Below are 26,094 nucleotides of genomic sequence, written 5' to 3' on the forward strand. Positions count from 1 at the left end.
TGGTGATAGAGTGAGTTGGCGTTTGTTTCTTCGAAGCCCTAAGACGATCGCTGACCTCAGCCGCTGAAATAATTGCTGAGCTCAGCAAATCAAGACGAGTCTGTTGGTGATAGAGTGAGTTGGCGTTTGTTTCTTCGAAGCCCTAAGACGATCGCTGACCTCAGCCGCTTGAAGTAATTGCTGAGCTCAGCAAATCAAGACGAGTCTGTTGGTGATAGAGTGAGTTGGCGTTTGTTTCTTCGAAGCCCTAAGACGATCGCTGACCTCAGCCGCTTGAAATAATTGCTGAGCTCAGCGTTGGCGAGCAAATCGAGATGATGAGTTGGCTATGAGCGTCAAGCCTTGAGTATGAGAAACGGCTGAGCTCAGCAGATTGACACGGACGCAGTCGTTGGCGAGCAAATCGAGACGATGAGCTCAGCTACGAGCGTCAAGCCTTGAGTATGAGAAACGGCTGAGCTCAGCAGATTGACACGGACGCAGTCGACTGAATTCAATTGCGATGGCAATGCTGAAATCTCGCATTTTTTTCGCCCTGTTAATGAGAGCATCCATAGCACATCTTCTGCTTCGTCCGTCGCTACTCATTTCTTGCTCCTCGCCACAATGGACGAGGCACCAACTCCCACGGCCCCTTCCCGGGGCGCCAGCGAGGAGGTGTGGCAGGCCAAGCTCTTGGCGCACTGGGGCGAATCGGAAAATACAAATGGTTGGAAGTTGCTCACGGGCAAGAATAACGGTGATTCTCTCGACATTGAGTCAGATGATGCCAAGGCTAAGCTCGGTGCCTGGAAATGGTCCACCGAGCACAATGAGTGGGCTTTGGACAATGGAGTGGAGGAGAGAAGTCGCCTTCGCATGGACTTTCTCTTCAGCCGTGCTGTTAAAATCGATAAAACGGATGCGACCGAGTATCTAGTGGTGGAAGTGAAGGTGAGTGTGGCTGGAGAATACAGGGGGAACTGTGGTGGGTGGAGGCTTATTCATGCAGCTCATCATTGCCTCAAGGTCGCCCGCTTGCATGAAGGTGCCTATGGCTACAAGGCTTCCGAGACGTACGGTGCCATCCAAACGGAAAAAGAGAAAAAAGTGGACGATGCTTCTCAAAAGTGGGCGCTTCAGATTCCTAATGGCAGAGGGGACTACCTGTGCACCAGCCTTGACATTCAGAAATGGCGTGCCCGCAATCAAGCCAGATGCTACGCAACCATCCTGCGCACACAGCTTGGCTCACCTTGTGTCCAGTACATGACGATCATTGGGGTCGACAAAGGTGGTGATGACCAGAGCTCTACCATCTCGAGCACTCTTCGGAGACCATCATCGGGCATCCTTGGTCGGTTTTACGCGGACAACAAGAGGAGCAACGCCTTTGATCTTCGCATCCAGTTGATTCAGTCCAAGTCTGTGGATACTTCAGCTATTGGTGTAGACAAGCTTGCAGCGCAGCTCCAGGTTGTCTATTTGTTTGAGGATGACGAGTAGCTATTGCCTTCGAACACTTTTCTCAGCACCCATTGTGAGTCTCATCGCTGAACCCCCAGAGGTTTGATACATCTTTCCACTCACTGACTGACACACTTTGAGGTGTGCGTCGCAATAAGAACGTTCCTGTTTCTTCTTGTCGTGTTTGACACGACTGTGAGGACCGTACAACAGGTTCAATTGACAGCACGAGAATTCATGATGGGGATTCCTCAGACCACTTTTTTTCGTAACTTCCTCATCACCCAAAAGTCTGGCATCGACATCCCGTAGAACCTGTCAGGGCCGCATACTTCAATCTCGCAAATGAAACTGCTGGGGAAACAGGGGTTTAATAACAGTCGTGGGAAAAAAAGCCAGCAGTAACATGTACATAGGGTGCCTGCAATCACCCAAAAGTCTGGCATCGACATCCCGTAGAACCTGTCAGGGCCGCATACTTCAATCTCGCAAATGAAACTGCTGGGGAAACAGGGGTTTAATAACAGTCGTGGGAAAAAAAGCCAGCAGTAACATGTACATAGGGTGCCTGCAATTTTTCTAGAAATGTTATTTAAAAATGTCGAGGTTGGCGCCAAAGGCACGGCAATGGGTGCGTCAGCTCGAGCAGGAGAGGGATCATGCGTTGCGTTGGATGGCGGTCAAGCATTCAAGAGCGCACAAGCCGAGCTACACGTGTGCATCCATCTTGAGGGTCCCGACGGCGTCCATGTCTTCTGCCTCGGGCATTCGCGAGGGCCACCAGTTGGCCGTTCCAATCAGACTCATCATGGCCGGTACCACCATTCTGCGGGTCCAAATCATATCGTCATAGAATTGGCCAGTGAGCACAGCTACACATGGGCGCATGCGACAAGCCCACAGCAAAGCGCAGAGGTGCTTCTTACGTTCGAACAATAAAAGTGTCAATCAAGACTGCCAAGACCAAGAAGAACGCCAATTGGTTGAGAATGGGCTCGGTGGAGAACAGCTACAGCACCGCAGGGCACGTGAAGGGGTAAGAGTAGTCCAGCCCGCAAAGCCCACACACTTGTGACAAGTCCTACCAAGCCGACAAAAGCCACAGCCATAATCAAGCCAGCAGCAGTGATAATGCCACCCGTTTTGGTTAAACCGGTGATGATGCTGGTGCGTGCATTGTGGCCTGCTCGCCGAACTTCCACAATGCTGCGTGCACATGACATTGTTTTCACCAATGCCAACGGATGGTTCTAGCGTTAGAAATGGTTTGTGCGCCAAGCCAGACAAAAAGCTTCTGCAGGTGCCAATGTATTCACCGTACCGAGACAGCAAAAACACTTCATAATCGAGCTGTAGGCCAACCAGTACGCTAAAGCTGAGAACAGGTGTGATCCACGACATGGAGCCCTAAGGGAAAAGCGTGATAAGGGTGCCAAAGGCGCAATTGTGAGCCTCATGATAATTTCTCATTGGGTCAAAGTGACAGGAGAAAAAACAACAACAACAACACCACCAGCGACAACGACAACAACGACAACAACGACAACAACAACAACAACGACCAGATCATACCGTGCCCTCAAGTCCCGCAAAGTGAAGTCCGTCGAGAATGCCAAACTATCATTGAGGCAAACACGCACGGCCGGCTGAGTGATTCAAAGCAAAGCATGACTAGCGCCACGGTGGCCCAAATACGGGTAGACAGCCACGAGATGCTCCCAGTGCTGACCTGGAAGGTCCAGACAGCAATGCCATAGACGAAGCTGAGGGTCAAACCAATGCTGAGAAGCGCACGGAGTGGAATTGCCACGGATCCAAATGCCAGACCCACGAGCACGACCACCACGGCGCTCGTCACGCCAATGGCCGTTGGAAAGAGGTCATACACTATGCCGCCGGCAAGGCACCCGTGCTAATATGAGGCCTCTATATTTGAAGCGAATTGGACAGAAAAGCCTATCAAGACAATTGGCGTGGACAGAGCAAAGATTCAAACACACCCTTGTCCTGAACGTCAAGCGTGGTGGCACCGCCTGATGCAAAAAACACTTCAAAGCGGCCGTCCACCTGATGCATAGCTTCTTGTGCCGCCTACAACTCGATCGAAAAAAACAAAAGCGTGAGAACATACATCATGCGACGACCGGCAAGCTCTTGGATGCCCACACAAATCCTTTGCCCACCTTTCGAGCATCTTGCAACCAAGTGTTACCACGAGGGCCAAAGGGGTCGAATTGCAGCTCGGCCGTAAAGTACATGCTGGTAGCATCGCTGCTCACATACGTTTCGCGACCCTGCGTTTGTCCCAAACGGCAAGCGCATGAGTAGGCTGAGGCGAGAGTGTTGAGTGCATGTTCATTCAGCCACACATGAACCACGTACCAAGCAGGCAAGGGCGCATTCAGCCATGCATTTGTAAACGCTGATGCACTTGGTAATCTCTGATGCTTCCACCGGTTCACCCTTGGCCCAAGCAATGCCAGAAAAGTCGACATCACTTGTGATGGGGTTCTACCAATGCGAGCAAGGATGTCATTTATTTTAGGCTACGAGTCTAAACACATCAGATCGGTCCCTAGCAAAGGAGGGCCGGGCACAACATAAACCGGTGCTCAAGCGAGCAAATACCAACCAGCTTGTTCCACACAAGATCAAAGGTAAAGTTGAATGCGTCTTGGGTCAGAACGCTTTCGTTGCCGGTGCTTGCCGAAATCAAAATATTATACGGGTACAAGCGACCAGGTCCAAAATTGTCGCTCAGATCGGCATAGGTGTGGCTTGCACCTGTTGGCCATCGACGACGCAAAATTAGCAACAATGCACTTGAGCCTATGGCAAGCTTCTGGACCTGCAAGCGTGGCCTAAGGAACGCACCGGAATTGCGAGGCGTTGCCTCCAGGATGCCCGACGATGTTTTAAACTGGACACCACGCCAAGCACAGGGTGCAGCCAAGCCAATCACCAGCAAGCTCTGCATCAGGTCGAGCTCTTGATGAGTTGGCGCTAGCAGAGGCCGTGGCCAAAACCAATGTGCGACGAATACTTGTTTTCAAGCAACGTACAAGGCAAATGGCCACGGGTCGACGCGTAACGGCACAGCCCAGCTTATACCACCTGGTGCACAACCTCATTCATGTGAGTTTGCAGAGGCAGACAGGCTCGAGGACTCGAACAGCGATTGTTCAAATACATATTTGGCAAAGAGCTTTTCCTTGGACCATTTCATTCAGGTACCCACCAAGTTTCCCGATCGTGTTCCGTAACCGAGGTAGCGGAATCTACCAAGCCTTGCTGAATAGTGGAGTGCTCCTGTGCCACAGCAATGCACCCATCAGCAAGTGAGCCGAGGAAGCAAGCGAAGGCCGATTGTAGCAATGGCTTTTTTTTTTTTTTTTTTTTTTTTTTTTCTTTCAGGAGAGCGGGGGGCGGGCCAGCTTTGACGCACGCGAGGCATCAGGGGCGCCGTTTCATGGTCTGATTCAGAGCCCTTTCCACACAACCAGCTGCATTAAGAAGCACAAGCAAATTCCATCCCGCGCGAAAGGCAAGAAACATGTGAGATCCTTGAGGGCAAAGCATTATGGAGACCGTCAGTGCAATGGCGGATGCCTGTCAGATTGGTGCAGTGCGTCGCACCGTTGCTTGGTGCTGCGCTTGAAGAATTCGGGAAAGGCTAGGAGTAGCGCCGGCGTCAAGCTCAAATTGACGAGAAGCACCACAAGAAGGGTAATACCCGCTCCCACGCCAGGCGTACGAAGCAACGCCACTGCAATTGATTGGTGTGAAGAGGTCAGCTCAGGGCGGCTGACAACGTTCAAAGTTTACAGGAGTCTGCATGAGCCAATCAAAGCGAGCTGACCTGGAAAAAAGCAAAGGCCAAAAAAGCACAAGGCCAAAGTAAATCCAGACACGGAAATGGTATGTCCGGCCGTGTGCAACATGCGCCTGACAGCATCCACAACTGGGGTGGCCTGCAGCAGCTCTTCGCGGTAGCGCGAGAGAAGAAAGAGCGAGTAGTCTAAACGTGCCAGGCATACGGGAGAAGGCACGCGTGAACACCTGCAGTGCATGCGACAGGGCACTTTGGGGCTGCAGCATGTTCATGAATGAGAAACCACATAGACACACCGATATTCATGGCAATGCCGGCGCTCATCATCAGGGATGGCGTAAAGGAGATGACGTCCGTTGAGAGTGCAATGGGATAAACAAACATGAACGACACCTGCCAAATTGGGAGAAAATGGTGAAGTGATAGCCAACAGCCCAGGGTCGGACGATAAACAATGGCGGGTCGAACGTGAGCCGTACCAGAATGGCAACAATCATGTTTAGGACGGGAATGATGAGGAGGCGCACAGAACGCAGGACGTAGCTGCAAGGTAGAGCAACGTGTGCAGTGAGCAAAATTTGATCAGCATTTTAGCAATGCACGCAAGCCGAGCCCAAACCGCTTACGCCAACACAGCCAAGGCCACTGGAAAGGCAATACCATCCATAATAAGCAAATCATGCTCGGTGCCTAACATGACGACATGCCATGCCAGAAGTTGAGCCATGCCCATTCACTTGTCATGAGTTGAGTGCAACAGCCTGGTTGGTCATCTGCTTGCGCCCCCTAGCTGATGGTGGACAAGCCTGACTGACTGACCCTTGGTAATATCGACAGCAAACACCAAAGTGCCCGTGACACCGGCCTGCACAGTTATCGAGCCAAGTGAAAACGCTGGGCGTGAGCAAGGCAAGCCGCAGATCGGGCAAGAAGGGCAGTGCGACGTTGGCGTTAGATTTGCGCAAGCACTGCAGCTGGCGCACCTTGGCATCTGTCATCATCTTGGTTCCGTTGTTCAGCTGGGAGCGCAAATCGGCAAGCATGTTGCGAATCCCGGTGTCGACCTTGGCATTGGTAGGAAAGTATGTCTGCGGCAACAGCCGGCCAAGGTCAAACCCCGTGCAGCGAGCGTCCCACACAATACCACCACTTGCAAGCCTTGAGGGTCCCATGCCTGTAGCATCATGATGGTCATGGACTGATTACACGTGGTGGTGTTACAAAGCAGCTGTTCAGCGACACTCTATCGTGTCGAAACAATTTTCTTGGTTAGCATGCATCACGCACATGCTCCTTGATTCTGTCAGGGCAGGGCGTTGGGGGTCAGGCCAACCTCAAAGACCGAGTTTTCCTGGATAAGGTTGTAGTAGCTCTGAATGGAGCTGGCGTTGATAAAATATTGCGGCCTGGTGATCGGGGGAAGCGAGTGGCACGGAGGCTGAGACGCGTCGACAAGCTTGCTACAGAACAGCAATGATTTCAACAGCTCACCATTCTTTGAGCAGATGGGCTGTGAGGTGATTGTTAAAGGTCCGGGTGTCGTTGCCCAGGATAGTAGCACCAGATGTCCGCTCGAGCAGGACAATAAGCGGCGAGTGCGCGTTGATGGAGGGAAAAGCGGCTTCCAGCGCCGCCTACGCCGAGCCATGCCGTCGAACGTTTGTTGTGAAAAGGCGAGGCACGACGTTGTACAGCTGCATGCATGCCATGCTGCACGGGTTGGCTTGGTTTGACAGATCACTAACCGTGGCTCTGGCGGCAGCTGAGTGTGGCGGCGCCGCCATGTTCAAAGAAGTAGCGGAGAGAAGCTTTGGGCCCTGCAGAGGCCGGGCAGGAATATCAATGCATGGCGCAATCAGTGGCGTTTGTGGACAAAAAAAAAAAGAGATGATCGGGTGGCAGCCATCAGGGAAGTGGCTGACAACTTGGCCCGAGGCATGCGAGGCGAAGGCACTGGGGTTGATGTCTCAGAACATGGCTCGCTATGAAGTGGGTATTGAAGCATGGCAGCTGCGTAGCACGGTCGCGGGGAAGGCTTACCAAGGCCAGGCCAATGCCGAGCATGACGGCCCAAAAGGCCAGCATAATGTAGCTGAACCGGTTGAGAAGGGCCACATAGCGGGCAACCAGACCCCGGGGCTGCATCCCGGCGATGGGACGGAGATGATTGAGACGACTTTTGCTCATTTCCGACCCCTGATACTTGCAGGACCAGGGCGACTGTTGACGTGGCGCGCAGGTGCGTAGGCCTTGGCACGGCCGATGCAGAGCTGGCAACGCTGGCCGGACCAGATTCAAAGCCGCATCAGGAGGGGTGAGTCCCTTTGTCGTGTTGAACAAAACATCCAAAACAGCAGCGTTCTGCAACCAATGCGGTGCCGCGCGCGTCTCACCTCAGCTACCGTTGCTCCTCCCTACTCGTGACCAACGCCGGCAGCGGCGCAGTCGTTCAGATGATGAGCGTCAAAGCGCGCGCGCGCGGCGCAGCCGTGTGTTGTATCTGTTGTTGATGTGTAAAATGACGTAACGTGAACCATCATCACCTCGGATTATTGCAACAACTCCGACTGCAACAACCTCTATATTCACTTCAATAACTCATGTTGGATCGGTTATTATAACAGCAGCAAATTAATGTTTTTGGACATTAAGACTGGTTGTGATGATTGAAATTCAAAAAGTTATTTTGATCGCGCTCATCACCCATAGTTGGGGCGAGTGACTTTGGATTTTAGATCCAAAAAAAAAAAAAAAAATTCAGCTGCATTGTCGGCGCACGATGCTGGCTTTGCGCCAAGAATGACAGGGCCTGGAAGTATAGATCGATGGTGGTGGAAGGCTTTTGACTGAGTGCGCTGAAGCTCAAATGCCTCGGATATGATGCAAATAACATTCGTGTGTGTGTGTGTGTGTGTGTGTGTGTGTGTGTGTGTGTGTTGCGAGCATATCGTCGCGAGAAGCATAACCAGAACCACCGATTCATCGTCACGACATGGTCAGAGTCGGCCTGATCCCGACACGCTTGGCAAAGGCATGCTAGGTAGAGAGGTGGTGCATTTTCTACATGATCAAACAAAATTTGCTCTTGGTCTTGCTTGTCGCCTGCGGCACAGGTGCGTCCAGCCTTGACTCCATAGGCTTGAACAATTCGTCTCGACTACGAAAGAAGTGCCGTGCGTGGAGCACTTTCAGGCCCTTTTAGGATTCCCGCCCAGAACCGCACATCCAAGCCTTGGGTAAGCGTGCACAGTGGCTGCAATGGCGACGCAAGCAATCAAAGCCTCGGCATCGGGGACCAATGACACCTACCAAGGCTTCCAAGTCTTCGCTTGTGAGCGACATCAAGAGGGCACCGTCAACTTGATTTTGATGGAATGTGGCTTCAAAAGCACGGATTGGGGTCGTCCTGATCCAGGCCACCACCTGCGCCACGCTCCAGCTGGCAGGGTCGCTCGCAGCTGCTTTGGTTTTGCTGGACTGAGTTGGGACCCTTGAAGGATTGCGCTTGATGCTAGAGGAGCGCTTCACTGGCGCTGCCGGGGCGGCAGGTAGAGGCTCGCGTGGCGCCAGTTGGCTCTTGTCTTGCACATATTCCTCATATGCACTCTGCAAGTGTGGGAGCGACTCTCGGGCTGCATGGCTGAACGCAAGAGTCAAATTCAAATGTGTCTGGGCCAAGACCCGTAGACCTTGGCCTCCGTGTCCATCTGGGGGTCCAGCAGTTTTTTGCATGTAGTTCCACAGGCGAAAAGGGGAATTGTATAATGTGACCTGCTTCAGAAGACTGCGCACAGTTGGCGGGTTGTTGAAGGGAATGCCCATGTGCTGCTCCAAAAACTCACGGGCTGCAGCCACGGTGTGCTCGTTAACTTGCTGCGGAAGTCGCTGCTCCAGGTCGTAGCTGGAGAAGAAACTCTTCATGTGTGGAAAGCCATCCGCATCCTCCGTAACCTGGACACGTGGAAACGTCAATTGGATTCCAGAATTCACCGGCCCCCGCGCACACCAAACGGATGCAGTCAATGGTGAGACCAGTCAGGTTATGTCGTTTAACATCTGATGCCTGACGCACGGAGTGGCGAGCGTACCGGGCCGCTAAAAATGGGCAGGATTCGTGGGAAGCCTCGCGCACGCTCCAACGCAACAGCCACCATGAGCTCAAGCATGAAATGATCCACTTGGGCCAGCCCAACATCCTCTTCCATACGCTCCAGGGATTTGGCTGACACCAGCGGGACATAGACCAGGCTATCCACGGTGCCCGAGCAGGTCAGGTGAACAATGTCTAGGATGCAAAAAAGCAGCTGATGGTAGTGCGCATCCAGCGGCCCCGATCTCACCTCTTTGCAAGCGCCTCGAGGAAGCTAATGTCAAAGCGCTTGCCATGCTCCAGATTTACCACGTCCAGGAAGCTGCTGATGTGATCTCCACTATGTCCAATTGTGTGCAGGCTGAGCTCATTGGCAAACGTGGCTGCCCCTTTGGTTGAGTCGGGCTCGTGACTGCAGGGAAAAAAAAGAAAAAGTCGCGAGGTGGTCCGGCCAATTAGCCAATTATAGGTGTACGTTAAGGCAATGGGCGTGTGGCTAGGATTGCATGCCGCCAGGGGGACATACCGATACGATATAAACACGTGATAGAATTCTGCTTGCAGCTGGATGGGTAGAATGCTGCCCATTTGGTCCAGGACGTCAGGGCGAGAGAGCGTGCAGGAGTCAAGGTTCAAGACCTGCTCCTTGCGGTAAAAAAAGTCTCGCACAACACTAATCTACATGGTACAACGGTGGTTTAGAGCTCCGACCAAAGTGAACTTCCCATCAGCCTTGTTGTGGGCCCAGCTTGGACCGAATCCAAGCCAGGCGAAAACCTACCGGTAGCAAGGTGTTCTCACACACTTCAATCAAGATGTCGTATTTCAAAGAAAAGAACGAGCCTTTTAACACATCGGCAATCATTTCATTAATCTACATGTCATGGTCACGGTGCTCGTTAGCACACAGCTCCAAGCGGGCCCACATAGTGAGGGCAAGAGGCTTCAGACTCCACGGGATATCAAAGCGCGCACCTGATGGATCAGACCAACAGCATTTTTGGCGTAGAAACGCACAACAACGCAGCCGAGCTCACGGTCAGACTCAAGGTCAACCGCGTGCTGGCCAAAATGCACGCGGGATAAGCTCTTGGACAGCAAGGGTCGTCGCGTTATTGAGGCGCTGCCTTCTGCTCGGCTCGTCATCTCAGCCACCAGCTATTGTGATAAACCCGACATGTCAAACGAAGTCTTGGTCAGAGGTTGCTGTGTGCAACTTCCCTCTCCCCCTTCTCCCTCTCCCAACAGCGGCGCAGATGAAAAGCAATCATGCGCACATTAAGACGACCTCGGGACACACACACCTTATCGTAGAAACCTGCTGGTAGATTTGTTCGAACTTCAAGCTGTTGATGCGTTACAGTTGCAAAGCGCGAAAGAGTTTCGCCCATGTATGGTGCAATATACAGCTATCATCAAGGGGAAAGGTAAACTTGCATGAGTGTATGAAACCTGGGAAGAGCGGTCGGTAGGCTCACGCTCGCTAACCTCTGTTGGGCAGATGTCCTGTTGGGGCAAATCTGGCTGCCGTCGCGATAGCAAGCCTGGTATCAAGTATGCGGCACTAGTGCCATACGTAATGGGTACTGCCACTTTGAACTACAAGCGCGAGGGTGGGATGTCAAGTGTGTGAATATGCACGGAGGTGCGTCCAACTCGAGGCAGCCAGAGCACGTGCTAGGGCGCAGCTTTGTATCAGCCAGAATAGCATCCCAGTCACCCGTTGCTACAAACCTGCATCATCAGCGCGAGAATTTGCTGCTGCTGTTGCTCATCCAGGTTGCGCAGGCGGGCATCCGCTTCAGAAGCACGGCCCAGAAAGTGTCTCACAAGTTCGGGAACAAGCACGCCTTCCTCTTGCAGGAGCTTAAAGTCATCGCTGAATTCAACTTCAGTGTCCAACGACAGCCGGTGAAGGCGGAAATCTCGCACCAGAAGCGTCATGTAGCTGAGTGGCTCGATAGGGTTGAGCACAACCACGTGTTCGAGCTGTGCCGAGTTGAAATGTGTAATTGTGCCCAACGCATGAATTGCATCTACCCACTGCGCACCACGCATGGGGTCAACACACATGGAGGGTGAGGCCAGGACGGAGCAAAAGAACCCGCTGTAAAACAAAGCAGGGGCTTGCTTGTGGCACTTTGACTCGTAAGCCGTCCTTACCTTGCGAAAGACAACATCCGAGGTTGGGGTGCGCTGACTCGTTTGAAAGGTTTCATCGTACAGCTCGGCGAGATCGCTTAGAGTGACCGTGCCCAACCCAGCTAGGGGCTGACCATGACGCTGGCGGATGGCGCGGCATGCCTCGCTGACCACTGCTTCATCCTTGACGGGGTAGGCTAGTGTGTTGATCAAATCCTGCCATACCCGGAGCTGAAGTGGCACATCCATGTTGGCAATCTCGCTCGCGTTGAGCGCATCTTGTAGCTGGGTGCGCAGCTGCTGCACGCCCGCGTCTTGCCCGGAGCGGGTATTGTCCACAGCAAAGTAGCACAGCGAGGTCGATGAGCTGTTGCTTGGCATCACAAGACGATTGGAGATTTCGTGGTGCCGCTGTGCCAGCTCACGGCGAATGCCGTCCGAAATGAGCTGTCGGGCGGTCAAGTCGGGTACTGCATCGGCGTAGGTCCCTACTAAAAAGACGGGACCGTAACTCGAGGTGGAGACCACCGAGTTGCACCACGACAAAAAGTGCTCGAGACCGGTGTAGCTGTCGTCTGGGTGCAAGCTCTCGGCCTGGCTAAAGTTGGCTAGAAGCTCTGTCATTGTGAAGAAGATGCAAATCACATTGCCCGAGCGCAAAAAACCTTCCACCAGCGACTTGAACTCCAATTGACCCCCCATGTCGAAAAAATTGACGTGTGTGCCCTCAGTCTGTGATCTGGAGGCACGCCAGCTGTGAGCGAGTCTGGCGGACCAAAGAGGACCTCTCAAGGGGTGTTGATGCATCAGCGTGACGCGATGAACGTACTCGTCTAACGAAGCCAAGATGATCTGTTGTTGCGCCCGCGTCATTTGAGCCGTTTCGGCCATGTGCGGCTGCGTGGCAGATAGGCGCTGGCCTCTTGTGTTCTTTGCGCTTTGGGAATGGCGACGTTGGTTACGCGAACGGTCGGGCTTTTTCTTCTTCTTCTTCTTATTGTTGTTGCTGTTGTTAGACTGCTCTTCGCTGTCGCCGGTTTCGGCGAGGTCCAATGGCAAGCGTGCTTCGGCTTCCACGACGAATTGGAACTCGTACCCCTCACGCCCTGCACTAAAGTCACGAGGCGCACTCGCAGGAGCTTGAACATTGAGGCCTCGAGATGTGTGATTGATACCATTTACCTACAGATGACACAGGTAGACAATCAGACAACTCTGGTGCCCCGGGGCACATATATTTCACCCAGGTGCGTGGCCAACATACATACCTTGACAAAAGCGTCCTGATCCAGCAGGACATGGTCCTGATCGAGCTGACATAGTAAATCCATGCGATCGCCGCCACGCGTGGAGATACGTTCCTGTTCATGGTGAAAGAAGCATCCGGTGCGGGACAAAGATGCTTAGCTGTAGATGCTCAACTGCAGCCTGACCCAGTTTCTCAAGAGCACGTTGGTTCTTGGTGAGAGGAGGCGGAGCTGGCAGACCTCGGAAAATTCGATGTTTTGTAGCGAGCGCGCCGTGGACGTTTTGCCTGCGGCACCGGGGCCCACTAAAACACAAACGACACAACGGTTCTTGGTCATTTTTCCTTGAGCGTCTTTGAGAGCAGCAATGAGCTTCTCCTCTCGCGTCAATGTGACCAGGGTTTCGGCTTGCAGAGGTATGCCATCGGCAGCTCGCGTGACCCTACGAGCCAGAGTAAATTCATGCTAGTGAAAGTGATGGTCCGCCGAGGAGCTGCTGGGCCACCAAAGTGCAGAGTCGAAGACCATTGGCGGAGGGGCGAGCGAGGGGTGGAGGCTTTGTAGCGAGATGCTGACGTACAGGGCGAGTGCACGCTTTGCCATGGTTTCAAATGTCACATTCACATTTGCAGCCGTTTTGGATGAAACTTCGAAATAGTCCATGTTTCTCGCATGGGCCCAAGCCGTCGCTTCCTGAGAGGTCACGCTACGGTGCTGACCATGATCGACATGGGTCCCGACAAGGCAGCACTTGACACTTTCGTGGGCATGCTTCTGAATATTCTCGAACCACTCTGGAAGGGCATCAAAGCTGTCCTGTCTCGATGGAACATGGGGCAGGATCAATGGAAGGTGAGTGTGTGACACGCCGTTGCATACGGCGGTAGAGCACAGCAGAAACAGCACTACTCAAAGGCTCGCTGGTGGAGGGAAAATAAAAAAGAGATGGGGCAAAGCCTGCTTACGCGATCGGCCACGCTGAAAGCAAGGAGAATGGCGCGTGCCCCACGATAATAGGAATAGGTGATGGCTCTAAGAACAGGACGTTTGCAGCAAGGAAATCAGTGACTGGGGCGCCATCGTCCAGCCAAAAATGATGAAGCATCCTCGCTAGTATCGCCCGTGTTTTCTCGAACCTACCGGAAGCGCTCCGCTCCAGCGGTGTCCCACTAAAGAGGGGCATATCCACCAAACAAGATGAGGATTAATTTCAAGGCACTGCCGACAAGAAACTTTGTCATGCAATATAGGGGCCAACTGACTATCTGCAACTTGACTGCTACGCCGTCCACACCAATAGTCTTGAGGTCCTGGAGTACAAACATCAGCAGAGCCCGGGTCGAGTGTCATGCGCAGCGGTATTGAGTAGAGAGTCAAGCCTTGATCCTGGTACATAACATAGCATTGCATTCATCAACACCCACAAAATCAACGCCGATGGTAGGGACATGCTGCTCGAGAAAGGGTTTGCTAACGAAGCGAGCGATCAGCGCGCTCTTGCCGGTTGCGGTGTTGCCCACGACGAGAAATTTCAAGGTGCTGGCAACACGCAATGCAAGCAGAGACCCAAAAGATCAGGGCGCAGTTTTTGGGCAGAGTCCAATACGGCCATGCATCAATGGCATGCGGAACATACTGCTGCGCGCGCCCGAAGGACATGGACTCCTGCTGCGGTGCTCCATCAGGGTCCTCGCTGTCATCGCTTCGCGGATCACGACGCTTCTTCCTATTCTTTGCGGGCATGAAGGACATGCTGACGAGTCCCGCGGCAGTCGCTAGCAAGTTCCATGTAGGATCTCAGCAAGGTTGGCCTTGAAATCGCTGCCTTAGGGTATATCAAAGCTCAACTCATCCTGCCCCCCAGCTCTCTGCAGCCAGCGCCAGAGAGAGAGAGAGAGAGAGAGAGAGAGAGAGAGAGAGAGAGAGAGAGAGAGAGAGAGAGGGAGAGCGGACGAGAGCATCAAATGTCCAATTTCGATGCTGTTGGATATTGCTGCTGTTTGGAGAGTTATTGTAGTGTCCGCAATCCTTATCATAGATTCTTCATTAAATCACTCGTGAAGAAGTTGTCGATATATCTGCTGTTATTCGCTGTCGGTTGCTATTCCTCAACTTTTCGAAAAGTAACACAGCCTGCTTGTTACGGCTACTTGTTATGACATTCTGACATTCTGACATTCTGACATTCCAGTCCAGGGTCCAGAGAGCATTTCGGAGAGAGAGAGAGGGTCTGGAGCGATATGATGTGCGCGGCGACAGTGACGACGACTCGGGTCGCGGCTCTGCTGGTGGTGCTGGCGTGATCAGGACAGCCCCCTTGTTTGCGGGAGGTGGCAGAGGGGTGTGGGGAAGGTTGGGGGAGGGTGTTGGCTTTGGACATTTTGGGTGGGGCTAGCCTGAGTGGGGCTTATTCCAAGGCGGACGGTATCGGCGCCATGGCGGAGCCAACGCTCGAGCAGGCTTGGTTTACCTGGGAGAAGACCGAGTATTCGGGCAAGCGCGTGCGCCTCATCCTCAAGCCCACGCAGCTCTTACTCTACGCTGGTCTTGCCCGAGATGGCCTTCCCGTTGGCCTCTTAAAAACCGTACGGACTGCAATGCTCTTCATATACCCTCTTTTTGCGCACACGCACGCCAACACGGCTTTCCAACGCCGCCTTGCGCGTTTGTCTGTCCGGTTTGCAGGTGGACCTCTTGAAAATGCGCGCCATCATGGTCAAGGTTTGTCGCATCTTTATCAACATTGAAGAACAAGATCAATTGCTCGTGCTTCTGGCCGATGATGAGCCCGAGGCCAACGACTGGTAGGAGTCCATGTCATGTGCTGCTGCAATGGTTGAATTTTCCCTGTTCTCGCTTGCTCTGGGACCTTCGTCAACTCCATCTTGTTCCACCTTCCTCTTAGGGGCGAGCGGCTCGATCTACAGGTCAATGCACAGCTTCGCCTCCAGCTCCAAGAAGACATTCGTCGTGCCGAGATGAAGGCTCTCGAATCAGAGGCCGCAGAGGCCACGGGGGTCGATGCAAAGCAGCCACCCGAGCCAACGTCGGCCAAGGAGGAGCCTGCAGATATCAATGCAGCTCCTCTGCGCCAAGCCGCTCGTCCGCCTGCGGCCCTTCCAAATGTAGAACCACCTCGCACGGACCGCCAACTCGCCGAGGAAGACCGACAGCTTGCTGAAAACGGGGACCCGCGAAACGAAGCTTCCCTGCAAGTTCTGCAACGCCCGCGCATGAGCAGTGCCGCAAGCCACTTGCCGCGCCGTGATACCATGCAAAGCGCACTCCGGCTGACACTTGATGCTGGCGTCATCAGCATGTACGCTGGGGCGTCCGCGGATGGCAGCTTGGGCGTAAAAAGCGGTATGTGATCGAGCCATCAGCCATGTCACTTTGGGCCCATGTTTGCCAGTCACCTGCCTGATCTGCCATGCCTCCTTGTCAACTCATTCTGCCCGCTGCCTGCTGGCTGTTTGGCGGCTTGGTTTGGGCCTCCAGGCGAAATTCCTTTGGCCCACCTTCGGAGCGTGCGCGTGGACGAGCATCGGCTTCAACTCATTACTGCAGAAAAAACCTGGGACCTTGATGTTGCCTCGCCTGAGCAGGCTCAGGTACGCCAGGGCTGCAAGTCAGATCGCAATCCTAAATCTGCTGCCGGCCATTGTAGCCCCCCCTGCCTCGGTCCATGGTCTATTGTGACTTGGAGATTTCACTTGCGATTTTTAAATTTTCTGTGCAGCATTGGGCCCAACTAGTGCAGGATGCTCTCGAGGAGATTGCGCTTCGCGAGGTCAAGCAACTTCATCTCTCACTTTCGGGAACTTCAGGTTCGCGCCCTTCCTTGATTGATCTTCAAGTGCTAGTCTCCTCATACATCAATGCACATTGCCGTGTCAACGCTCATGCTTATCCGCCCCTTTTGCCTGCGTCCGTCCACCAGACGATAGCCCCAGTACCTCGACAGACAGTCCTTCTGGTGCCATTGCGGACACGGTGTGCTAGCTTGCCCATTTTCACCGCTAACGGGTTTGCAAAGGGTCCTCTTGTGCCAGACACTGGCAAAGCTCACGGACGCCGGTGTTTCTCTAGTATGAGGGCTGGCTGGAACAGATGATCTCGCTCAAGCAAGGGCGCGAGCGACGCTACGCCGTTGCGGTCGGTGCATGACTATCCTACACCCAATCTTTTCATTCCATCTCTCCTTTGGTTGGAGGCTGAGGGCTCACGCCGTCACGGCTCACTTGCATGCTTCACCCTCCCACCAAACACATGCTCGACCCTCCACGTGACATCGAGCAGGGTGGGCGCACGCTGCAGCTATATGCCAAAGCTCCTGCCCATCCCGGCCAGCCGCCACGACAGCGTCTTGACATGGTTCGCTTGACCCACCTACAATCAGTCTACATTGAAGACCTGAGTTTTCATCTGGTGCTCCCAACCATGACCATGACCTTCGTGGCACCAACCGAGGTTGGTTTGAAATGCCTGAGCTTATAAAGAGGCAGCACGCCTGCTTCGTTTGGTCGGTGGCTCGCATCAGCTTTGCTTGATTGTGTTTGGCACCTCCCGTGCAGGATGAGTGCATGACTTGGACCAAAGTTCTTGCCCACAACAATCACGTGCCTGCACACCTCTCGCCTCAAGTCATGCAACGAATGAACGACGCTCAGGCTGCCAAGGTGAACACCAAATTGGCGCATCACCTGGTTTCTGCTTGACTACCTGCCTGCCTGCCTGCCATACGCATTCCTTTGCTAATGGCAATTTCTCAAGTATAGGATCCGCAAGGCGAGTCGAAGGCTCAGCTCCAGGCCATGTTGGAGGAAACTCGGCTCTCGTCTCTCGCTCTCATGGCCTCGAGCGTCATTTTTGCTGGATTTGTTCAAAAGTGGCGCCACCGAAAACCTCACCTCTGGCAACAACGGTTAGCGCAGAATCCGTCCAAAGGCTCGCTTCGGTCTGTCGGTGTTTTGAGCCCAGGCTCACGGCCTCATTTGTGCTGCCCTTCCCCGTGTCTCAACAACAGCTATGTCGTGCTGCATCAAAGCGGTGTTTTGCACTTTTTCGATCGCGTGTGGACACCCGAGTCCGACCAACAGCCGCGACGCAGCCTCCTAGGTACCGTTGAGCTGTGGTGTGCTCGTGATTTAGCTGATCGTGAGCCACTCATCTGACTCAACAACCTCGGGTGGCATCGCAGTGAGTGGTTGTCTTGGGGTGGAGTATGGCGAGGATATCTTGGATGGAACCACCGTTGATTGGACAGATGTGCCTGCCGAACATCGCCTTTCTATTGTGTATCCCCAGCGCACCTATTACTTGTGAGTAGATGACCCGAAAAGGGAGAAAGGGTTGCCTGCCTAATCAAGCCCTACCTAAAAGGAATTTGCCTCCAGCCTCCCTTTGAGAGGCTCCTGGGTGTTGCATCAGTGTTCTCACGAAACCCGCTGGCTACCAGGCATACATCTAACCCCTTGACCTGCCAAGATTTTGTCCTTGCTTTGCAAGATGCGGCTGGTCTGGATGAGCCTGAGGACTCTGCTGGCCCACTCTTGGAGGCACCAGTGGAAGACATTGATGAAGGCAAGCTTGAATCAAAGCATGGGCATGCCTGGCTTGTGGTCCCTCGACCCCCCACTTTTTGAGTTGTTGTTATTGTTATTGTTATTGTTATTGTTGCTTTGCTTGGATATTCCCTTGACCTCAAAACCTTCATCAACCATTGAACTTCTGTTGCTGATAGACTTGGCGTCCTTGGTTCCTTACGTTGAGCTCAACAACGAAGGTGCGTGGGCGCTTTGCAATAACCTTCCAAACTCTTTTTGCACGCTCTGTTGTCCGCTATCGTCCCGATCCTCATGTGAGAGCCCGCTGTATTTGCTGGCATGTGCATCTAGGCGATGATCGTCACATTTACATGTTGGCTAGCGACGTCATGGGCGAACCGGAAACATGGGATGCTGCTCAGTGGACCAAGTCTAATGCTGCTGAGGCTACCCAACCCTCATCTTTGCCGGAGGACAATGATGATTCGGTGGACATGGCTGATCCCACGTACAGCCTTCTGCCTGTGCGCATGTTGCATGCACAGAATCGTGCCGCTGATCCGCCACGCCCAGTCAAGGCCTCTCATCAAAGCCACGGATCAATGGCCGGTGATTCTGATGACGACGTAGTGGCCTATGCGCACGATACGGATGATGATGACGACCGCGGTAACACATCCCTGACTGTTCCAGCCAATGGGCCGCACCGCCACGATCCTGATTATCAGAGAGTGGAAGACATTCTGCTGGATGTAACGGCGCTCAGTGCGAGCCAGGATCATCTTGTAAGCAGCAGCGAGGAAAGTGATGAAGACATGCCTACACCTCCCTATGCCGATGTGCGCCGTTTGCTCGCTGAAGGCGATGATGCATTGGCTACCCCTCGGTTGCCACCACGCAACTACGATGCTACCTTGTGGTCCAATGATACCCACCAGGTAAAACCAGACACCGATCAACTTGAGAGCCAACACGCTCATGGTGAAGAGACCTTGGAAGCAGCAGTCGCCGCCAGCCAACACGTGACGCCACGTGACCGTCGCACCCGGCCTCGCTCCTCTCAAGTGCGATCCAGTCCGCGCCGATTGCCGCGCCCCCCTGGAGCCAGCCCAGGCAGCGGAGCCCCAACCCCCAAAGGTGGGACCATGCAGCGGCAGCAAGCCGTGCAGACCAAGGGCGATTTGGATCAGGCCTCGACGCCGTCCGCACCGTCGCCGTTGTCCTCGAAAGCAGCAGCCACCCTTGCGTTGAAAACACCACCAGTTGGAGGATCACACTCACCTCGAGATATCGCTCCTAGCATGAGTGGAGTCCGCGATCGCATTCGTGAGCTCAATTCTCGTGTTGATCAAGCAAGTAGTCCTTCATCGACCGCCCCAGCGCTTCCGCCACGCTCGGCACGCCCATTGATGCGCTCAGACAACAACACCATCCAACCTGCAACTGCAAGCATGGATCAAGTAGGTGTATTTGTCTCTCTGTTTGTCATTCTGGACTGAAATGTTGCTTCGTCTCACGTCCAGACCAACCTTTGCAGGGGCTCGTCTCAGCGCGTGCTCAGCTGCGGCGGGTGTCGAAGCGACGGCTCCCAGTGCCTCTCAACATCAAGTCCATGCGCCGTCGTAAGTTTACTCCCTTGTGTTTTATATCCGACACGCCAAGCTTTCTGACTCCCCCAAGAGCGGCTTTCCTGGCCTGAAAATTTGATGGCCGCTTCTTATTCTCCTTCGCCTCGACTTTAATAGCGTCAGAGCCCGTGGGCCCTGGCCGAACGATGCCCCCAGCACCCACGACCGTCGCCCCCGATCCGGTTCCAACCAAGCGTGGGCCACGCATGCGCTTGCGTCGTTTCCGTTCAAAGGCTTCCATGGAGCCCGTGCCCGAGGCGACGCCCGTTACCAAGCCCGCCAACAAGGCCCCCAAACTCGGCAAGAATGATCGTCAGGCAGGCAAGACCTCTGGCAGTCAAGGAAACCTGGCCACTCAAGCTTCAAAACAAACTTCTCCGCCCCAGACGAGCTCAGTGGACGCTGGCCAAGGGTCAACGGCTCGGTCCGTCCCCTCCGGGCCGAATAAAGGCCCAGCAGCGTTTGCGACAACGCCCGCAGCGGACAACCAGCCAACTGCAGCCGTGGTGGGAGACGTCCGTGCGCGCTTCACCGAATTTTTGGATGCCGGTGATTTGCCAGAGATGATGGCGGGCTTTCAGGCCGTGCTGCAAGCGCTGGGCGCACAGTCGTGGCTCGATCAGCCAAACTTTTACCTTCGCTTTCGCACTGCTGTCACGCCTCATCTCAATTATAAGCAGAAATCTGTATTCAAGGTGAGTAGCGGGTGGTGAACGCCCAGGTCAGCGACAGACCTTAATCGCTGGGATGCACCAGCGCTAATGCCTGCCTGCCTACTTGCGCATGTCTGAACCTCCTCGTGATAGACCATGGACCAACAATTTCACCATTGCGGTTCGCACTTCAACGATTGTTCGCGGCTATCTGTGGTGGTGATCGGTGCTGGGCCTGTGGGCTTGCGCACCGCAATCGGCATGGCATTTCTTGGTGCCCGCGTGCGCATCCTGGAGAAGCGGCGCACGTTTGGTCGGCACAACATTTTGCATCTTTGGGAATGGGTCTGCAACGATCTCCTGAAGCTAGGTGCCAATGGCGCGGAGATCTTGGGCAAGGTATGGCCTGTGACCGCTCACCCTTGCGCCTACACCCTGGGATCAGGCCCGATTCTCGTCCTTGTGGTGTTCTTCATCACAACTGACCGCGGACGTCATTAATTGCGATAGAGCTTCTTTCACATTGGCACAAGACGTCTGCAACTCATGCTGGCGCGCATGGCGTTCCTTGCGGGCGTGGTCTTCCATGTGAACATGGAAGCTGTGCAGTTGGAGGCGCCCTCTGCCACCGATCCGAATTCCGTCAAGCTCTATCGCCTGGAATGCCGACCGCGCCACGCAGATAAGCGAGCGCCGCGACTGTATCTGCCATGCCACGTTCTTTTGGACGCGTCTGGTGCCAGCGACGGTGTGACTGACGGGTTGGGTTTCAAGCGCAATGTCATGTCCACGAGCGCAGCTTTGGGCTTGGTGGCTCATTGGACCAAGGGGCGATCCCAGCAGGAGCGCGACATGGAAGAGTTTTCCTGGTCACGACAATACAACCAGGCTTTGTTCGGCAAGCTGCGTGCCCTTGGTGCTGATCTCGAGAATTGCGTCTATTATTGCAGTAGCACGCATTACTTTATCATGACGCCCAAGCGGCAGAGCCTGCTTGACTTTGGCGTGCTGCGGGAGCCCCGTAGTTCATCCTCCGAGCTTGTCAAGTCGGACAATCTTGACCAAGCCAAGCTGCGCGAGTATGCGCGCATGGTTGCTGCCTTCTTTCAGCTACCCAACACCTGTCCCTTTGCGGAGGAAACTGGCGGGGCAATGCTGTTTGACTTTAGCAGCCGACGGGCGGTGACACGGGCCTGTCAAGTCCTGACCGACTCAAACAGTGGTCAACAGGTCGTTGTCATGCCGGTTGGAGATGCGCTCTTGGAGCCCTTTTGGCCCGAGGGTCTGGGCATCAACCGTGGTTTTCATTCGGCGCTCGATGCGGTACGGAAACACCTTTGTCAAGGCCTTGCCAGTCCCGGGTTCCACACCCGCTTGCACGTACACACACACGCACACACACACACGCAGACACACACGCACACACGTTGATTTTGTTTTCTCCTCATGCGCATGCGATCGTCGGCTCTTGGGTAGATTTGGGTGATTCAAGAGTACTTTGCTTCCGGTCATTCGCAAGATACAGAGGCCTTGATCTCCGCACGAGATGACCTGTTTGCCATTCTCAAAGGGCTATCAGCGTTCACGAAGGCAAACATCGTGGCTCCCAACGTCCGGGCCTATGATTTGCAGCCAGAGACACGCTACAAGGTTTGGGCAGCCCGCAGTCGGCCAGACACAGACAGCGCTATGCTTCTTAAGCAGCAATCGCTCGCCCGGCCCTATAGCGTGGCGATTACAGGCTCCGTGGCTGACAGTTTTGATGCATAAGGTGCTTACAGGCACGGCTTTTTCGAGCCTCGATTGAAATTGATGACATTGTGTTGTAGGGATTTTGTCATGTGAATTTCGATTCACCACACCAGCTGCAGTGGGTTTGCGGGCTCTTGGTCGGTTTTCTGCACGCAGAAATCATCTTAAAGCTTAAGAACTTTGCCCTGAGAGGTAGGGGGTAGGTAGCGCAGAAACCAGGCCAAGGTGCGCTCGTCACGGTCACGTCGGTGTTGGGGTTGAGTAAAGCCGTGTCCTTCACCAGGGTAAACCACGAGTTCCGTGGGCGTGCGCTGCAGGCGAAGCTGTCGATGTGCAACGATCGAGTTGGACACCATGCAGATGTCGTCCTCTTTGCCATGGAGCAGCAGCTGTGGCGGGGCGGAGGCAAACAAAAAAGTGCGGGCTTGGTGAGAGAGCCGGCGCTGAGAACAGGCAAAAGGATCATGGGAATACAGGGATGCGGCGAGGCAGGTCTCAAACCGTCGGCGTCTTGATTTTGTGCAACAGGGGAAAGACGTCGCTGTGCGTATGGCGTTCTTGCAGGGGCCAGCTGAGGTCACCCGAATACTCAAGTTCCCAGGTGAAATCACCACCTGTTTGTGATCATCAGAGCGCGGGCACACACGGAACAAGAGCGCGAGTCAAGTTCAAACCAGTGCTCGATGGGTTTGCAACTGGAGTGAGGATCATACCTTCAAGGCTCATGTAGCGTCCAAAGACAAATCCGTACATAGCGACGGCGCACTTGAAAGCATCGCAGGTAGCTGAGGCACGGAGGCTCATGAAGCCACCGTATGAGCCGCCAAAGATGCCCACACGGTCTTCAAAGTTGAGACTTTGTTGTGAGCGCAACGCTTCAATGCCTGGGCGGTCACCGTCATGCGCAACAGTAAGCTGGGTCAAGGTTCAGGCATGGGGGTGGTACAGATGCCGAGGCTGCATCAGACAGACAAACCAGCCAGAATGTCTCCGAGATCAGCGTCCAATTGGCCTTGGCATTGAATATTAGCCTGCCAGTTTTAGCAATAAAAATAGCAGGGTCAGGCTGGGAAGTGATGCTCGCAAGCAGAGCATGAGGTGTGATGATGAATGACTTCACGAAAGGCATTAGGAAAGAGTATCTCATACTTGCGAAAACTCGTTGCCAAAGCCCAGCGTGCCGCGGAAGAGGGGCATGAAGACCCGGTAGCCACCCTTGATCAAGTGGCTGTGGCCGAGAAAAGCAGGAAAGAGAAAACAATGCACAAGGAAGACCACCGCGCATGAAGACAGGCGCCGCGCAGGCAACTGACGAGCCTCGAAAAGATTGAGCATGCGCGGCACTGGGATTTACCGATAGGGGTAGCGCGTGGGATCGGCTGCAATGCTGCGACGTTGTGTGAAGCCCACGGCGGGACCACCGTGCGCGTGCACCAGCAGCGCAGCGTCGCGGCGGGTCGCTGACCGCAATGGCAGTGGAGTAGCAAGACAATCGGCGTGAGTGCAGCGGCTCATGAAATTGGGAGGATCCATGGCCAATCCGGGCGCAGTGCTTACAGTTTGAGAAACAGACGAGGCCTTGCACGTCGCGACCCTGAGGACCCTTCCACTGCACAATTTGCACGTGCAGATCAGAAAAGTCGTCGGGCTGGGGCAAAGGCACCGCCAATGGCTCGGTATCAGGTGCCGTTTGCAGAACAAGGCGGGGGTAGCTACAGAAGGTGAGGGCAGCGAGCAGGGGCGCCCGAGGCGATGTGTGCGGTGAGGTTTTAGGTGAAAAAAAAAACCCAAGAAAACAAATACCAAAAACCTCAAAAAAAAAAAAAAAAAAAAAAAGAAGAAATTAGAAAAAGAAAACACAAACACAACAACCACTCAAAAGCTCTCACTTGTCAATATCTTCAGTCTCATAGGCCAGACCATGTTGGCTAGAGGCCATAGCAGCGCAAATGGGAAGCGGCAACGGAATGCGCTCTTGCGAGGCGAGGTCAATCCAGCTGGAGATTTCTTGGGTGCCTTGGAGCACAGTCAACGCAACTTTGTTCTCCTCCGGCACCCATCCAAAGGTCTGAAGCGGGCAGGGTCAGGCAGAGCGTCAGCGCACGGGCAGAGCGAGAAGACTTAAAACGCGGCCACGGGGCCGAACATGGCTCATTTGTACGTTATTCGCACCTGAATATGCTCGTCTTCACCCGTTAGTGGGGTTTTGGGCCAGTGCTGACCTTGGCGGTGTGCGTGAAAGAGACGGCAATGGGTTGTGATGGGGCGCTTGGTCTCATAATTGGCCTACCACAGAGAAAAAGAAAGTCTAGTTCAGCACCCAGTAGCAGGCACAGTGGCTGGGTCCCGCCAAGGGTTTCCATCGCCATGCCAGCAAGCTGCGCACCGTGTACAAGACATCGTCCGCTGTGGCGCCAAACTTGAGTTCGCCCACCCGGCCAGCGTCAAAAGTGATCTAGGTCCGGCAATAGGAACGACCGGGACAAGGGTGAGGTCCGGATGTTTGATGTTATTTAGTTTGGAAAGATGAGGCATATGCGCTGAGACTTTAAGCCGCGGAGGGAGGTGCACGTGGTCCGCTCTCATGGTTTGGTCTCACGCACCATGTGTGGCTGTGCTTCGGGTTCAAGATCGCAGGTAAACCATTCACCACGTTCGGCTTCTTCAGGAATGATGCTCTTCATCACCGCATAGGCCACACGACGCCCACAAGCTATAAAGACGGGGCGATACGTTGTTTGTGCAAGCACAGGACATTGTCAAGGAGCGTGCGAGCGCGAGGCGCAAAGATGTAGGCCTTCACCTACCAGAGATGGCCAAGCGCTCAGCCTTGCCGGAGACCGCAGCAATGGGGGTCCAAGTGTTGGTGATGGACGAGTACATGCTGAGTTGCAGGTCATGGATGACGGGTGGGTACACCTCAATGCCTCCCTCCTCTGGAGCAACGCCAGGACCAGACATGAAATGGTTTGGGTGAGACAGAGCAGCGCAAGGACAGCGAGATGTTGACAGCCGTGGAATGACCACCCAATCCTAACCAATGGGTTTGCCAGAGAGGCAGGCCAGAAGAGGTGCGCCGGCCTTGGTCACGGTGGCCACAACCTCGCGGCATTGGGCTGGAAGCGTGGTGAGAGCTTCCAGCGCGCCCATGGCACCTGCATGTAGCTTGAAGAGCTCCTAGACGCCGAGTAAGGAACAAAAAAGTGCAGCTCAGCAACCCTAAGCCGTCTTCTTTTTTTCTTTTTTGAGGCGGGGGGGTGGGGGGGGGAGCACGCCGTGGGTCGGGGCAGGGTTTCAAGTGCGCACCTGACCACGTTTGACAATGCTGAGGCCAGCAGCGGCACTGGTGGTAAGAAAGGTGAGATCTTTGAGTTCATCGCGGGCAGTCATTCGCAGATCGCCAGCACGCAGCGAAGCATGCTGGCCGTTGGAGAGATACTATGGATGGCCAAAAAAAAGAAAGTGAATTGGACTTGGGGTTTGGAGGAGGTTCCGAGCCATGCCTTTGCCTCGGTACGCCGCGGGTGATTTACTACGAACCGCCTCCAACTCGCTCTGGCCGGTCCAGAGGATAGCCTTGACATGTGTGAGCGCCAAGTCAGCGCCACAATATGCCTTGAGCTTGGCCGGCAAAGGCCCAACTGCCTGCTTGGCTGCCATGCTATCGCTTCAATCTACGACAATTCGGTCCGACAAATGCAATCTTGGATCAAGCAAGACCCAAGTCGTCTGGTCTGATGATTGTCACTGACAGCTCC

General features: G+C 54.2%; 4 protein-coding genes across 4 annotated transcripts; 2 read left to right on the forward strand and 2 right to left on the reverse strand.

Moving 5' to 3' along the window:
- The first annotated feature begins 537 nt into the window (after window positions 1–537).
- Window positions 538–1,683, forward strand: MONBRDRAFT_32706 (uncharacterized protein). The gene is made up of 2 exons (XM_001746321.1): window positions 538–933; window positions 1,009–1,683. Exons 1-2 carry the CDS (start codon window positions 607–609, stop codon window positions 1,483–1,485), a joined length of 804 nt encoding a protein of 267 aa, XP_001746373.1. The 5' UTR covers window positions 538–606; the 3' UTR covers window positions 1,486–1,683.
- Window positions 1,684–2,154: 471 nt separating this feature from the next.
- MONBRDRAFT_26044 (uncharacterized protein) lies at window positions 2,155–14,793 on the reverse strand (the record flags this gene model as incomplete). Its single annotated transcript, XM_001746442.1, has 46 exons — window positions 2,155–2,318; window positions 2,475–2,527; window positions 2,768–2,853; window positions 3,019–3,063; window positions 3,176–3,333; window positions 3,447–3,537; window positions 3,630–3,740; window positions 3,829–3,957; window positions 4,079–4,230; window positions 4,321–4,366; window positions 4,509–4,560; window positions 4,685–4,755; window positions 4,892–4,949; window positions 5,083–5,212; window positions 5,306–5,464; window positions 5,575–5,671; window positions 5,758–5,821; window positions 5,905–5,968; window positions 6,098–6,143; window positions 6,262–6,366; window positions 6,612–6,684; window positions 6,770–6,912; window positions 7,024–7,095; window positions 7,319–7,417; window positions 7,507–7,557; window positions 8,343–8,435; window positions 8,588–9,229; window positions 9,367–9,526; window positions 9,619–9,780; window positions 9,895–10,046; window positions 10,150–10,242; window positions 10,344–10,526; window positions 10,673–10,777; window positions 10,857–10,967; window positions 11,103–11,357; window positions 11,532–12,264; window positions 12,340–12,692; window positions 12,779–12,871; window positions 12,998–13,199; window positions 13,338–13,573; window positions 13,723–13,789; window positions 13,898–13,926; window positions 14,020–14,067; window positions 14,206–14,296; window positions 14,394–14,483; window positions 14,606–14,793. 46 exons carry the CDS (start codon window positions 14,791–14,793, stop codon window positions 2,155–2,157), a joined length of 6,405 nt encoding a protein of 2,134 aa, XP_001746494.1.
- Window positions 14,794–15,192: 399 nt separating this feature from the next.
- Window positions 15,193–22,354, forward strand: MONBRDRAFT_26045 (uncharacterized protein; the record flags this gene model as incomplete). The annotated part of the gene is made up of 18 exons (XM_001746322.1): window positions 15,193–15,342; window positions 15,443–15,561; window positions 15,663–16,120; window positions 16,256–16,368; window positions 16,497–16,584; window positions 16,698–16,750; window positions 16,847–16,912; window positions 17,057–17,227; window positions 17,332–17,436; window positions 17,536–17,714; window positions 17,784–17,875; window positions 18,501–18,542; window positions 18,655–19,763; window positions 19,841–19,925; window positions 20,049–20,626; window positions 20,738–20,983; window positions 21,095–21,907; window positions 22,061–22,354. The coding sequence occupies 18 exons, from the start codon at window positions 15,193–15,195 to the stop codon at window positions 22,352–22,354; spliced, it is 4,761 nt and encodes a 1,586-aa protein (XP_001746374.1).
- Window positions 22,355–22,420: 66 nt separating this feature from the next.
- Window positions 22,421–23,220, reverse strand: MONBRDRAFT_32707 (uncharacterized protein). Its single transcript, XM_001746443.1, has 3 exons — window positions 23,050–23,220; window positions 22,838–22,950; window positions 22,421–22,725 (listed from the first exon to the last, which is right to left on the reverse strand). The coding sequence occupies exons 1-3, from the start codon at window positions 23,138–23,140 to the stop codon at window positions 22,501–22,503; spliced, it is 429 nt and encodes a 142-aa protein (XP_001746495.1). The 5' UTR covers window positions 23,141–23,220; the 3' UTR covers window positions 22,421–22,500.
- Between the last annotated feature and the right edge of the window lie 2,874 nt (window positions 23,221–26,094).

Source organism: Monosiga brevicollis, genomic scaffold, assembly GCF_000002865.3.
Source record: "Monosiga brevicollis MX1 MONBRscaffold_12 genomic scaffold, whole genome shotgun sequence".
Taxonomy (NCBI): domain Eukaryota; class Choanoflagellata; order Craspedida; family Salpingoecidae; genus Monosiga; species Monosiga brevicollis.

Coding starts and splice junctions, on each gene's coding strand:
- MONBRDRAFT_32706 (XM_001746321.1), top strand. CDS start 607: ATGGACGAGGCACCAACTCCCACGGCCCCTTCCCGGGGCGCCAGCGAG. Junction 934..1,008: donor ATCTAGTGGTGGAAGTGAAG/GTGAGTGTGGCT, acceptor CATTGCCTCAAG/GTCGCCCGCTTGCATGAAGG.
- MONBRDRAFT_32707 (XM_001746443.1), bottom strand. CDS start 23,140: ATGAGCCTCCGTGCCTCAGCTACCTGCGATGCTTTCAAGTGCGCCGTC. Junction 22,951..23,049: donor ACGCTACATGAGCCTTGAAG/GTATGATCCTCA, acceptor GATCACAAACAG/GTGGTGATTTCACCTGGGAA. Junction 22,726..22,837: donor ACAAAATCAAGACGCCGACG/GTTTGAGACCTG, acceptor GCCCCGCCACAG/CTGCTGCTCCATGGCAAAGA.